The sequence below is a fragment of the Lipophrys pholis genome (assembly GCF_963383615.2).
Source record: "Lipophrys pholis genome assembly, chromosome: 13".
Taxonomy (NCBI): domain Eukaryota; kingdom Metazoa; phylum Chordata; class Actinopteri; order Blenniiformes; family Blenniidae; genus Lipophrys; species Lipophrys pholis.
The window spans coordinates 7,302,770-7,316,672 of record NC_137632.1 but is presented as its reverse complement, the minus strand read 5'-3'; the positions used below and the strand labels follow the sequence as shown (position 1 = coordinate 7,316,672).

Sequence of the window (13,903 nt, the reverse complement as noted above, 5' to 3'; positions counted from 1 at the left end):
CAGCTCTGCGCTGGTACAGTTTTTGTTTGAAACTGTTTCCTGTTTCTGTTTCTATTCCTTGAGTGCTTTGCGAGGTCTCGCTTTTTTTCCAAACTCGGGGGCTTGATTTGCGTACCGGTAGTCGACGCGCTGGTTTTAAACTCAGTCTACCTGACAACACTCCCTCTCGTCACATAATTTCGAGTGTAAGTCACTCCCTCCAATAAACACCCACGAGGGGAACACACTTGCGCACACATCTCAAGATGCCGCTATCCCACTTCAATCAGCGAGCTGCCGGTGAAGAAGGCCACGGGGGAGGTTAGCGAGCGAGCGTGCCGGCTAATGGTGAAGCTCATTAGAAAAACATCATCTATTCTGAACCATGGTTGGAGGTGTGCAGCATACCTGCCTATTGATCATTCCACCACTCTGTTCAGAGCTCTATTAATTATGTGCAGAGGGTAGGCCACACATATGTAGAGATTTACCAGTTATATTTACTTAAATACCCACTATGAAGTATTTAAACAGGGTATGCTCACTTCATAATGCTTCATAAGGTATTATGATGTATGCTTACACGGGAACATTTTGATAGTCATCATTTACATAAAGCCAGAAAAAACATTTTCTTAAATATAAACTGAATGACTTTAGAATTGCAATGTCTGATTGAGCGACAACATTCACAGATAATATTAACATGAACGTATTAGTGTTTTCTGTCAATCCATCAAATCCCATTTTCATTTCATCAATGATGAAATCAACCTCAACAGAACCTCCCGACTCCCCTAAACAGATAAGTACTTTTTATGTCCACAGACATTACAGCGTTTACACAAGCTCTGTAGTTGGAGAAGATAGATATGCACATGCTAAATAAAAGACTATTGCACTTTTTAGAAAGGTGTCATTTAGCTCAGCTGTAATGTTCTGCCACATCAAATATTGGACAGAGTACCTGCATACTTTCTTTAGAAATATTTGAGTGGGCTCCCACAAAAACAAAAAAAAATTTATTGGGTTCATTTCTGGTGACTATGGCATTCTGTCCAGGACTTCAACACTTCATTGGCGCAGTAAAATTACACAGATTACTGCAATAGGAGTACTATCTTTATGCACAAAGAGAAACTCCAAAACGCCTGGCGACCACATGTTGATTTACGCCTATCATCAAGATCCTGGCGGCGCCATTAAACCGTTCCGACGTGGCAGACAGAAAGACAATATTTTGACCAAAGTGTCAGCGTTTTGTAGGCCCGAGCACACAAGAATTACTCCATACCGACAAGTTTTACTCCAGACACAGCAGGTGAGAAATATTAAAGCAGTAGTCCTTGAAGCGTGACTCCTTGGCCATTTCACTTCATCATGAAATTTGGCATTATGGTTCAGGATGTAAATCGTTCACTCTTCACTGCAATCTTTGGTCAATTGGCCTTTAGTATCCTCCCATAGTTTTACACTTTTACACCTTCATCTACAAATCAATCCCTGGACTGCTCCCATCATACCTCCCTACTTTTACGGGCCACTATCTGCTTCACTGTCTCGTTTGTGCGTTCAAAGTTTAGCAACAATGCATTTTTCCTACTAAGCTCTCTCAACATGCAACTCGCTTCATCAAACATTTTAAACTGTTGTTGAATCTCTTCTTTTATTGAAAATGTGATTTGAAATATGTTGTTCTTTATAAAATGTCACTGATTGTCTTTACATGTGGGGCAGGTCTCACTTGAGAACAAGATAATCTGCGTGAATGAAGGTCAAATAAAAATGACAGGAGTGCTTTTAAAAATTTCTGTCTGTCTCTTGTTGCATTGCATTAACAAAGCAGTGCATTAATAAAGAACAGCAACACAGTCTAGCATACATTCTAATAGATGCATCCATACGGCTCACAACGGGGGTCTTTAAATGATGTTTTCAATATGTTCATCTTGTCACAAGCGTTGTATGTTACATACTACAGCTGAGTTGTGTTTTTGTCTTCCTCATTGGAAGCAGTGCAACAGTGTCACTGGGGTGGCTGTACCTTTTTAATACTGTGCTTTACTGACAAAGGAGAAAGACACCCACAGCTGGTTACCTTTTAAATGTTCCTATTCACTGGCGCTGCAGACAAAAGACACCCAGAAGGGCTAACAAGTAGGTAACCTGCCCACAAAGAAAAATAATAGCACAAAGGGAATTTCCCAGCTCGGCGAAGACAGATGGTTAAAAAAACAGCACGCTGAGTGCTTCTCTTTCTCTTTTCTCCTGTTTTTTATTGAGCTGTGCGTCCTTGTTCACAATCATTATTCACTCTGAGTGTTTCCCTTGTTTGTACCCCTGCAGGGTACATTTTGTTTTTAGTGCCACTACATAACACTTAAAAACATATCCATAATGTGTATGTTTTCCGCCTTTATCTCGCGATGACTCACTGAGTGAAACGACTGGCGTTTAATAGTGCAGAATATGAATTTAGAAGGCAGCGGCACGACTGGCAGCGTCACCCGATGTGGTCCAAGCGCACGTCAACGTCACTTCTGATGACCACACACACGCACACACACACACACACACACATACACACACACACACACACACACACACACACACACACACACACACACACACACACACACACACACACACACACACACACACACACACACACACTCTTGTTGGTTCAAATATGTCAGCCCTGCCTTGAGCACTCTGTTACCCCGGGCAACCCATGATAGCATCATACCCCTGCTTTATTGATTACCCTAGCGGTTGTCAAACCATTCACACCAGAGCGTGCATGCATGTCTGTGTGTTAATGTTTCATTTGTTTAAGGTTAACAGCACCTTAATGACAATCAGCAAACACCAGCTTGAAGCAATTATGGACGAGATTTTGCACAACGGGCCACACGTGTGTACAGACCAGAACAGGCGAGTGCGTGGAAAAATAAAAGAGTATCAGCACTTTCAGTAAGAAGAGTTGAAGACTCAGACATGCTACATCGAACATGGGTAGATTTGGAATTATCTGCTCAAAACATTAAAATGGATGAATGCTTGACCAGCAGGACAACATTTCAACTTCTACATTTCCCATTAAAAATATGGAAACAGCCGATTAATGAGTGATAAAGCAAGTTTGATGACAAATGTAAAAGCGCCATCTTCAGAGCTCGATAAGGTCCTTTCTAAACTGGTTACTAAGTTCTTCTTTTTTTAACCTTACATTTGACTCAGTGTGTAAAATTGTGTATATAAATTATAAAATAGTATTTTGCTGTTATGTTACAGCCACTAACAGGTTAAATCTTGATTAATCCGACCAACTACAGTGAAACCTTTAGAAGTGTGGTAAAATCATGCACAGAGACATCAGGAAGAACATGGCTGCAGGAACGTAGTTAACTCAAGGAAGGGGCCGCCAACATTGTGTAAAAGTAGAAGGTCCAACTCCATTGGCATGGACAAACAAAAATCATGTCTTGATATGCATGTTTATATATGATTAAATTCATTGTAAACAACGTAACGTCCTCAATATCTTTGAACACACCATGACATCCAATCAAATCTCTGTGAGTGTTGGAACATTCTGGAAATGCGGCTTTCTTTTGCTACACTACTTCTTTACTCCGCAGAATGTCTGTGATTATTAATTAAGAGTGTGTATTATCGTTATAATACAGATTACTTATTTGTAATTTGTTCATTGAGAATTCCTATCATAGCAGAATACTTGATGCCAGTCTATAACCACAAAACTAGAGATCCATATAGCTATTTTAATGGTTTTCTGCAAAATTCAAGAATTTGTATGTGATTTGGATGAAGTGAAATTATCTCTGTTAGGTATTTTATTATTGAGACCAGACCCGGGGATTGTGGATCACTGACAGTGCTTCGATTGTCTACGTGTGGCTTCAAAGAAATCAGTGAGAAGTTGTGAATCAAATTTAAGTTTGAGTGAATGATGAGTGTAATTCTTTCGGATTATTGAGACTGTGCATGAGGCTGTAAGTTTATACATGTCCAATGAAGTGGTAAGAATTGTTCTCCCATAAAATTGTCCCTTCATAGTAAAAGAAAAAACATTGATTCACAATGAAAAGATTTCTAGACTAAATACAAAGAACGATATGAAGCCTTGTCTGGTGCAGAGCAGGAAGAACATCATTGTATTAAGAGACATACTAACATTGAGCAGAATTGACTTGTGCAGCAGTGCTGGCTTGGCAAGTGGAACCTAGGGAATATTAATTGTCTAACCTTGATCTCGATGGTGTCACATTTTCCTCATTTTCAGTGACGTGGTCTGAGCACATTGAGAATGAATACCCATTGTCATGGTGAAATGAATACCAAAACTGTGCTGCAGTGCCTGATCTGCATAAACAGGACCACAGCTGTGACACTCCTCTCACCATAGAGCTGTGAAACTAACACTTGCGTTGCATCTTGATTAGTCCTTCTTCCATCTTTGTACCTGGAGACAAACAGAGCTCCTTGACTCAACAATGCATTGAGGTTGCCACGTGAAATGTAAATATACTCGCGGATTTCTGCTGCACGTCAGAAACTAAAGAGTGGCCACAACTACACTTTGATTTTGTTTGTCAAAAAGAGGCGTCTCATCCAACAGCACATATTATTAACAGTATTACAAAACCCTTGGTCGTTATGTCTAACACTTTGATTTTCTATAATCCATCATCACAGCAAATATTATAAATTCAGCCTAATGGCGGCTCCTTCTGCGCTCCTCCTGTAGTGTGAATGAAAGCATTACCCGTCATATAAGATGTATGCAATGGCTACCTCAAACGAATGCTGATATTAGTATGACAAAATAGTCTATTTCGTCTATATGTTTAGCTATAACGGGAGAGGATTTTGTTTTAAAGGTAAATACAGGCTTTAATGCCCATACGTTAAACATCTGGTTAAGCAAGGTAATGCCTCCGTGGTGGGACACTGGAGCACTGTATTGCAAAAGGTATGCGCTATTAAATATTAACAATCACACTCATAGTTAATGTCTACCACAGGCCAGTCTTCAGAGAGCAGAGAAAGGAATCCCAGGAATCAGCAGAAAGATGTTGAAAGCAGGTGTTTCCTTGAGGAAATACCACAGTAGAAAGAATGTGCTGTCCACCAGCGTCTTGTCCCCATCTCTCAGATAGAAAAGCTCTGAAGCTGCTGTTTCAAATTTCAAGGCTTTTCCGCTCAGGCTGCCATCTGCACCCGCTGCATTCATCCATGCCTAAGTGATTTTCTACGTCTGTCTCCTTCAGTTTCTCTCTCTCTCTCTCTCTCTCTCTCTCTCTCTCTCTCTCTCTCTGTCTCTCACCCTCTCGCCCGGCTTCCTGTCGGCCGTTTTTTCTTTTTGTTCGCATATTTTGCCACCAAACAAGCTCACTCCCTTCAAAATCCTGTGATTTCCCAAGCACTAAACCAAGCGGGCAGTCTCTGGAAAAGACGGCTAATAGAAACACACATGCCACCAGAAACGGTGAGATACCGTTCTGACAAATCCCGCTTCCCTTAGATCATCTGAACAGCAGTGTAGGGCGACACATTATTTACTAATTACAGAGGAGAAGCAGACATAATGAATTTACATAAAGTACAGTGAAGGCTTTCAAGATAGAATATAGTTGTCGTAAGCAAGTGATAGAAACCCTTCGAAAAACTGCGTTTTATTTCAAGTCTTTATCACAATTTTCTCTTTCAGGCACATGAACAGGACATTTTTTATTTATTTTTTTTTCAGAACTGCTCTAGGTGATAGAAATAAGCACTTTAAACTGTCACTTAATGGAATAAAAAAAATATCTGTACTGTTTTGAAAGGGGAGAATTCATGAATCCCATTAATTGTTCCTTTGCACAGAGTAATTTAAAGTTCCATTTTGTTGCAGCATTTGGAGATAATTTAAAGGTGCTGCTGGAGGAATTAAAGCTAATTAACTCTCCCAGCACAAGTTAATCTTTGCTGGTTCATTATGTGAGGGGGGAAGGCAGCAAAACGTGTCTGCAGTCCTGTTGTTGTGGCCGTAATTTAAGGCCGTGAAAAATCAAAGCCTGACACAAAACCTCATGAATAGTTGATATATTAAAGAGCACCAAATGGTCCTACTATAATTGTGTGCGTTTGCTGTTTTTGCTCCACCGCTAGTCCATGCAGGTGTTTACTTTTTAATGTGGTTATCACTATGGTAGCGGCTTTAGCTAAACCTGGTTGTGGGTATCTGATCTCACCGGTGTGAGGGAGGAAAATCCGCGGCCACTACAATAACAAGATTTCGCATATCCTCTATTTTCATTTGGAGCACTGGCGAGTTGAAAAGCTGCGAATTCCCTACCGACTTCCCCCACAGTCAAATGAAACATGAAATCAATGCTTCACATTAACCCCTGACAAATCCTCAGAGCCCTGAGACCGAGCAGATTGTGTCCTTGCAGCATCGCCCACCACCAACTGCATTATTAAGCTGAATCACTGAGACCAGAAGAATACAGGAGGCTTTACTGTTCCTACTCCTGAAGTACAAAGACACTAACAGGCATTCCTCCGAAATCAACAACAGTGGCGAGGCCACAATGAATGGAGTAAAGGAGCGCTGAACAATGGCCTATATAGAGCTGTAAGGCTGATTGATTAAAGCTGCTGCATTGGTGTAAAATGTGGGTACAAGAGATCCCTCTGAAGACATTCCTTTGACTTATTAACAAATGGCCGGAGCACACTTTTGAACAATGTATGGAGTCATCGAGTGTATTGGAATTTAGAATGTGACTATTGTGCATCGTGAACAATATTTCCTCTGTTGTCTGGTAAATTAGATTTGGATTTTATTTTCATGACAAAAAATTTCAGCACATTGTTCTGGTTTGGAGATTGCATACTTAATGGCACTTATTTAAAATGCTTTTAAATGTGAGTGTATGTGTTTGAAATGTGGACTGACCACCTTAACCCTATGTTGGAGTTTTTAAATAATTGTCTGTCTTTCTATTATTCTCAGGTTTATTTCTACCTCTAATTTTATGCACTGGAATGAAGAAAAAAAAAAAGAGTGTAATGATTGAACATATTGAAGGAAAATCGGTGTTCAAATCAATCCATTGATAAACAAAGTAGATGATAGCGGTTCTTTAATTTCTAATCTCGCCACTGGAATTACACACAGTTTGAACATCTGTAACACTTAATCCGAGGGTTACAGGCGTTTGACAGGAAACCAGTCCCGCCAACTTAAACTCACCGATTAACGCAGCATGTCTTTGGAGTGAGGCAGGAAATTGGAGTACAACGACAAATCTGCCTCCTGCACAAGGAGAACATGCAAACTCCGCACAGAAAGTCTGAGGCAGCGCTAACCGCCTCACAACAGTGCTGCCTGGGGAAATTACTCTGAATCAAGGACTTCATATCAGATAATGATTTGCTACCGATGAACGAGTTGGAAATGCTGTATTGATGAAATATTAAGTAATTTATTATTCATATAGTTCACTCCCCATGAGCAACTTCTGATTAACTCCAACGGAGTCATTCATTCCTCTTTACTTAATCACTTGTTACTTTTTTGGGAGCCTCAAGTAAAATGGAAAGTTTCAAGTCGTTTTTTCTCGGAGATAAAAAGAAAAAAACTAGCTTTCCAAAGTTTTACTGAAAATATACCTGCTTTGAGAGAGTAATTCTCTCTTGTTTGCTTGCACGGTGGGGGTATTTCATCTCCAATGACTACAAATATCTGTCGGCTCGCTGTCCCTTTTCAATCTTTGTGGTTCATCAACTTGCTCTTTTACTTAAAAGTAACATGGAGAGTTTTAAAACTGCTCTCCTGCAGTGGAGTACATTTGTTTTGTCTTCACAATGGTGTGATTCTTACATCACGTAATTAGTTCTATTATAATTCAAATTAATCTACATATTTGCTACATGTGGCCAGAGGCCACTGTGCTCACTGCCTGTAAAGATTAAGCAGCACGGCCTTGCAAAAAGTAGGTAATTTGTTTCTCTCTCTGTTGACTGAGGAGCTTTGGGTTATGTATATTTGTAGAAGCTTAGGGTAATCTTAATTAATGGTTTGCACGCTGATGATGTAGGAGTTGGCAAGTTAATGGTCTCATGCTTTACCTCTCTATGATCCCTTAATATCTTTTTTATGCCTCCTTGCTGGTGAAAGCCAAAGGCCAGGGGTGCAATATGTTTTCCTTGTGTGTCCACTTAATACTCATTAAAATAATTTCTCAGTGGCGTTTTCGAGAAATTATGTCTGCACACATGTTAAAGTGTACATTTTGCACACGTTTACGCTCACTCAGATTATCTGGGTTTCTATGCTAAATGTTTACACAATCTCATTGTGAGGCTGTGTTCACTTTTTTGAAGTACCTACATTTGTACCAAAGTTGAAGGAAAATAATTAGTTATCAATTATGAATTCGTCCTTAATGCACTACAGTTCATTTGAGGATAGATCAATCTCATTGATTTAGTGCACAACTTCACAAGTGGGCTGCACTTATCGCTTACGATGACAATAAATAATACACCCTGAATTGAATAGTAATACTGGACCTCATGTCCATAAAAGCATATATTGACTAAATTACAATCCATTTATACAGTGATCAGCCATGACACCTAATATCATGTGGATCTTCGCTTTTTGCTGCACCGTACACAGGAAACTGTGATATTCTAACACCTTTCAAACAGAAACAGCTGTGATTTCTGCAGCAGCTCGTCTTTTAGATCAGATCACACAGGCCAGTCTGCATTTTCAACATGTATCAAAGCGCCTTGACTGCCCATGCCATGACATCAGTTCACTACTTTTGACACTGACCACATCAGACACCTCAAACAACTCACAAGAGCAGCAATTTCGGAGATGCTCTCACCTTATTGATTCGTCAGCAAATTGAATCATCACATCTTTCCAACTTGAAAAATGAACTTTGAACTTGCTACTTAATTGGATTAAGTCATATCGTCTTCATAAATATTAGCAAACAAAGGTAGTTTCTTTGATCTTGATTGACCTCAATATTAGATTATGAATCATGGCACCAGTGCAAACATTTCTTGAATAGAAGTAATAAAGCATCATACCTTGTATAGTATATTGGGTTTCTAAACCTCATAAATATATAATGCTCCCGATCCTTCAACTCAGTATCATCCATCAACCGGCTCAAGGGTGCATGACTGAGACAAGTACAACCTGGACCTTTATTTTGTTAGTTCAGTGTTTGCACCTAATATTAATACTAAGACTTACATTTGGAGGCTCCGTGAGAACAAGGTTCCACTGTCCAGAAGGGCTGCTAATGAAGCATACAGAGGACTGTAATAAATCTCGACACATCGACCCACAGCCTGTTCTACTGAGAGAGCTGGCACAGCCACAGCTTACATTATCACAAGTGAAAGGTTCCCCTTAATCTATCTGAAGCGTCCACACCATGCACAACTACACATGACAATAGAATCGATGAGCACACACCATAAGGCTCCGTTATAGACACCATTTTAGATTGATGCATAAATTGTTATTTTTTATGACAAATTGACAATTGATGTGTATGATACTAAAGACAAATATGAATGATTGCTGATTAAGCTCACGATTTGCTCAAAAGACATATTCCAATCTGATTGCTGGGTCACACTAATAGTTCCCGAGTCCTCTCAGGGATGGACAAAGGGACTATAGGTTTACTACAGTAACCATGGCAATGGAAAGACCAGGTACCTCGTCCGAAGCAGGGCAAAGTGGACGTTCCTCTGCACTTCTTTAAACTGCTGTCCAAAGACAGGGAGCAGGACAGCGGGTGTTCGCACTTTTTCCCGGACCATCCATCCTTGCAGTCACATCTGCCACAGTTACACTGGCCGTGACCTGCCAGCAGGGTCAAAGAAGAGTTACAACCGTAAGTTAAACAAAGTTTGTAAGTGGTTTATTCACTTGAACGAAAGGAGTAACTGTACGTCTAAATATAAATCTTGAAGAAATCATGTTCACCAGCAATAATCAACCCACCATGTTTCTGATAGTATTTGTCATTTTGAAAAGAGTTTTGTTCTAACCTGAGCAGAAGTCATCTGTGTATCGGTCGTAAGTCGCATGGCAGTTCCTCTCGTCACACTCACAGCTGTCACCGTGAATGTCTCCCCAGTCACCAGAGGGGTCGACGTCATAGCAGTTACACTCTCCACACACACAGGTACCTAACAAACACAGTCAACAAAGCACAAAAAAACACACCTGTCAATCCATAGTTTTTTTTTAATTTTCAGTGGTACAGTTCAACAAAATTAACAGCATAACATTTAAGACTAAATCAAATGGATATCATCCAGGGATTTAAAAAAAAAAATAAAAATTGATTATTGCAGAAGATTTGAGAATATGTGCTTCCATTAAATACTGCTCTTTTCCTCCATCCATGTCTGTGTTTCCTCTTTTCGTCATTTGTTTTGCATCTCAGCCAGGACATCAGCTGAGGAGCAGCCAGTGGAAATCCCATTTTCTCTTATCGGCAGTGACAGAACTTGGGGAACCCCAGGGGATCCGGGCCAGCTGGCAAGCCTGTGGGCTATGGCTGGCGCTTGTCTGGCCCCTGGCCTTAGATTCGGTCTCCCTCAATACCCTGAAGTCCTGGATTAATAGACCCATGCACTTTTATGTCTGCCTCAAATGTCACAGCAGAGCTTCAGCGGAGCAGGTTACGGCACCTTCACTGTTATTGCTTGTAAATGATTTGCAAAAACACAGAATATTAGGCAATAAAAAGTAAGGGAATCTCCTGAATATTTAGAATTTAAGCCACAGGGTGGAATAGCGGTGAGCACAGCGGGGAACCCACAGTTTGATTCTGGGCTTGGGGTCTCTTGGAAGAGTTTGCATGTTCTCCCTGTGCATGCATGGGTACTCCGGGTTCCTCCCACCATTCAAAAACATGGCCTTTGGATTAAATAGTGACTCCCTGGATCCCTGGATGAGTGAATGTTTCAGGGCAGGGGGGTCGGTTTTTCTGTGTTTGTCCCAGATGTAGCCTGCCTTCACTTATATTCCGGTGGGATCAGCTACAACCTACAAGCCCGAGCTGGATAAAGCAGGTACAGGAGATGGATTGCTATAAGCAACATCCATCTCTAACCAAAGGGTAGAACAACCCTGACATGTCAAAGGGAAAATGTTTTGATCAAGAAGAAATCCTATATACAATGTATGCATGGATTTAGCCTCTGGCTTTGTGTGTCCCAGCCAGTGGATCATTATCTCTGCTGTGGAAGCCAGGTGAACCAAAAGAGACAGGCAGGTTAAGAGTTTGCAGGAATCAAAAAGAATAATCTATTGGACGCTGTCAGTCAAATCATACTCAGATTTTTCAAAGTGCAAGCAGGATATTAAAATTGCTGTCGAACAAAGTGAAAGAGAGAAAGAAGACAGTTTTATACAAGACCTCTCACCTCAGCACATCACAGGATGATGACATTAAATCAACCTTATATAATGTAATCATTTTCCTTTGTCTTTAATCACCGGGAATTATCTTCACAGAGCTTTAAAGCAGGGTTAATTCTGGTTAAAATGGTTGCATGTCACCAAGGTATAGGAACTGAGAAGCGTTCTCATTATAATCACCACCGATTCTTAGATCATATTTAGCACCTTAATGGAGCAGACTTGATTGATGTTCAAATGTGTTGGCGTGTTTTAGCAGTTTGGAACAAGGTGGCAGGTGGCCAATTTGGCAAAGTGCAGCATTTGTACTATTTCCAGCAAGTAAAACAGTACTGATGACAGTATACCCCATAAATACATACCAGCTACATGCAGCGGCTTCTGTCATGCATAAATACCACACTTTTCTTAATAACAGAAAATCATCTCATATATGCTGTAACATTAGATTCTTTAAACAACACCATGTGGTCTGAGATTCAACCAAAGCATTAAAAAGCTGTACATAAAGTGACATAAGGCTGCACAGTGGGGTTGTGATTAGAGCTCTTGTTTCACAGTTGTTTTAGTCCAGTTGGGTTTCTGTGCAATTTTCTCTGAGTACTTCGATTTCCTCCCACAGTCCAAAAACTATTTGAGGTTAACTGGTCACTCTGAATTGCCTATAAGTGTGGATGCGAGTGTGTGGTTGTCTGTCTTTCTGTGTTTGCCTGTTGATGGACTGGAGAACTGTGCACGGACAACCCTGCCTTTATCCAAAGTCCACTGACATCAGCTTCAGAAAATGGACTCAGACTCACGCAAGAGTTGCACAGGTTTGAGACATATTATTATCACTATAAGGATCTAAGGTAAAAAAAATAACAACAACAGATGTTTAGACAAACTTTAAATAAGATAGGTTAGAATAAACCACGGCTATTTATAAACCACTTTCAGCTGCATTCACATTAAAAGATTTTCCCAGTTGTCCTTTATGAAAAAGAGCAGGGAAATGATGCTACTTCATAGACATAGTTTTTTCATGCGGTGTCAGTTGTGCATTTAACCACAAACCACAGGTCTGCGATAGGGCACCATCCATGTAACCTACTATTTCACCCTGCCACTTAGCCCACCCTCAGCCAGTCCACTGTAATTAATTTCCGAGAGGTTTACTGAAATCCCGCTGGATCACTTCAGCCAGGTTGGTTAAGCTTTTTTCCCTGACTCCCTGTTCGCCAAGCTCTAATGGTTTTTAGGATTTTTCTTTTTTTTTTAGGCAGCCCCTTCTCCTTAAATCTTTTTTCTAGCCGTGATTATTTCATTCTGCACATCTACCCTTTCAGTTTCAAAGGTAAATGGTAAAGGTGACTCTATTTCATCTGTGACGGTCAAATGAAAAAGAAATACACCTTGACCGAGAGTTCCCTTATTACACATGCTGGCCTATGAAATAACCTCAATCACCCAGCTTCACATCTAAAATAATTTTTCATTGCAAGGAAGAGACCTCACATCCCTTTTCAATTTTGTTTGAAAATTGATGTAAGCTGTAATTTGTCTGTGATAACTCAGTTCTGATTATATAGAGTGCTGAAAGACTCTTTTGGGTTTTTTCTTTTTTGTTCTGAATGTCTCTGGTGTGCAATCCCATACTGACTGATAAACACTGTAATCAAATCAAACTTCATCATGACGTATGCTTACTTCTGCTTATTAAGAAACAGTAGTATGAAATTCAGCACATTGTCTGATCAACTCCAAAATACAAACGATGAGAATGCGTGTGTGATTATTTATACCCAGAATGTTTGAATTGCGTCACTTCAGTATTCTAATGGAGCAAACAACCTCTGTTGATTAGAGAATAATTTACTTTACCTTTCACTAAGATAACACATGCATATGTTTTCTATATATCTTGTCATTTTGTATATGTGGGTTTAGAAAAATAAAATAAATAACTATACAGCACATGAATATTATACTAATGCAAAGAAATGGAGTGTCTTTTCCTCGTATTTGTCCTCCGAGCAAGCGGACAGGAAATTTCTTTAACCTGATTTGTTTTGTTTGTTTCCTGTTTCCTAGCAACATGAATCTATTGAAAGTATTATTATGATCCATCTGAAACTGTGCAGAAGAGCATGGAAATATCCTGCCCCTTGCTGTCCAATGTTTAATGGCTGACAATAAATGTCAGCATAATGGTTGAAAAAGACAAATCCCACATGGGTCAGCAATAATATTATGGCAACCTGACGAATATCGTGTGGTCTGCTCCGATCAAGACATCGTTATATCTGGTACCAAGATGTCAACAGCAGATCCTTCAAGTTGTCAGTTGATGCATCGGGCGAATGGATTGAGATCTGCAGATGTGTAGAACTGGAGGCCAAGTCCACCCCTTGAATTGGTTGTTGTGTTCCTCAGACCATTCCCGAGCCATTTCTGTTT

At 40.1% G+C, this 13,903-nt stretch overlaps 1 protein-coding gene across 1 annotated transcript in view; it reads right to left on the bottom strand.

Annotated features, from left to right (window-relative positions):
* The window catches only part of itgbl1 (integrin, beta-like 1), a 44,342-nt gene that overhangs the window by 13,326 nt on the left and 17,113 nt on the right, over nt 1-13,903 (bottom strand). The window contains exons 6-7 of the mRNA XM_080478404.1: nt 10,084-10,224; nt 9,749-9,895 (exon numbers count right to left, since the gene is read on the bottom strand). Coding sequence (XP_080334530.1) covers nt 9,749-9,895; nt 10,084-10,224 — 288 coding nt within the window. The remainder of the gene's footprint in view (nt 1-9,748; nt 9,896-10,083; nt 10,225-13,903) is intronic.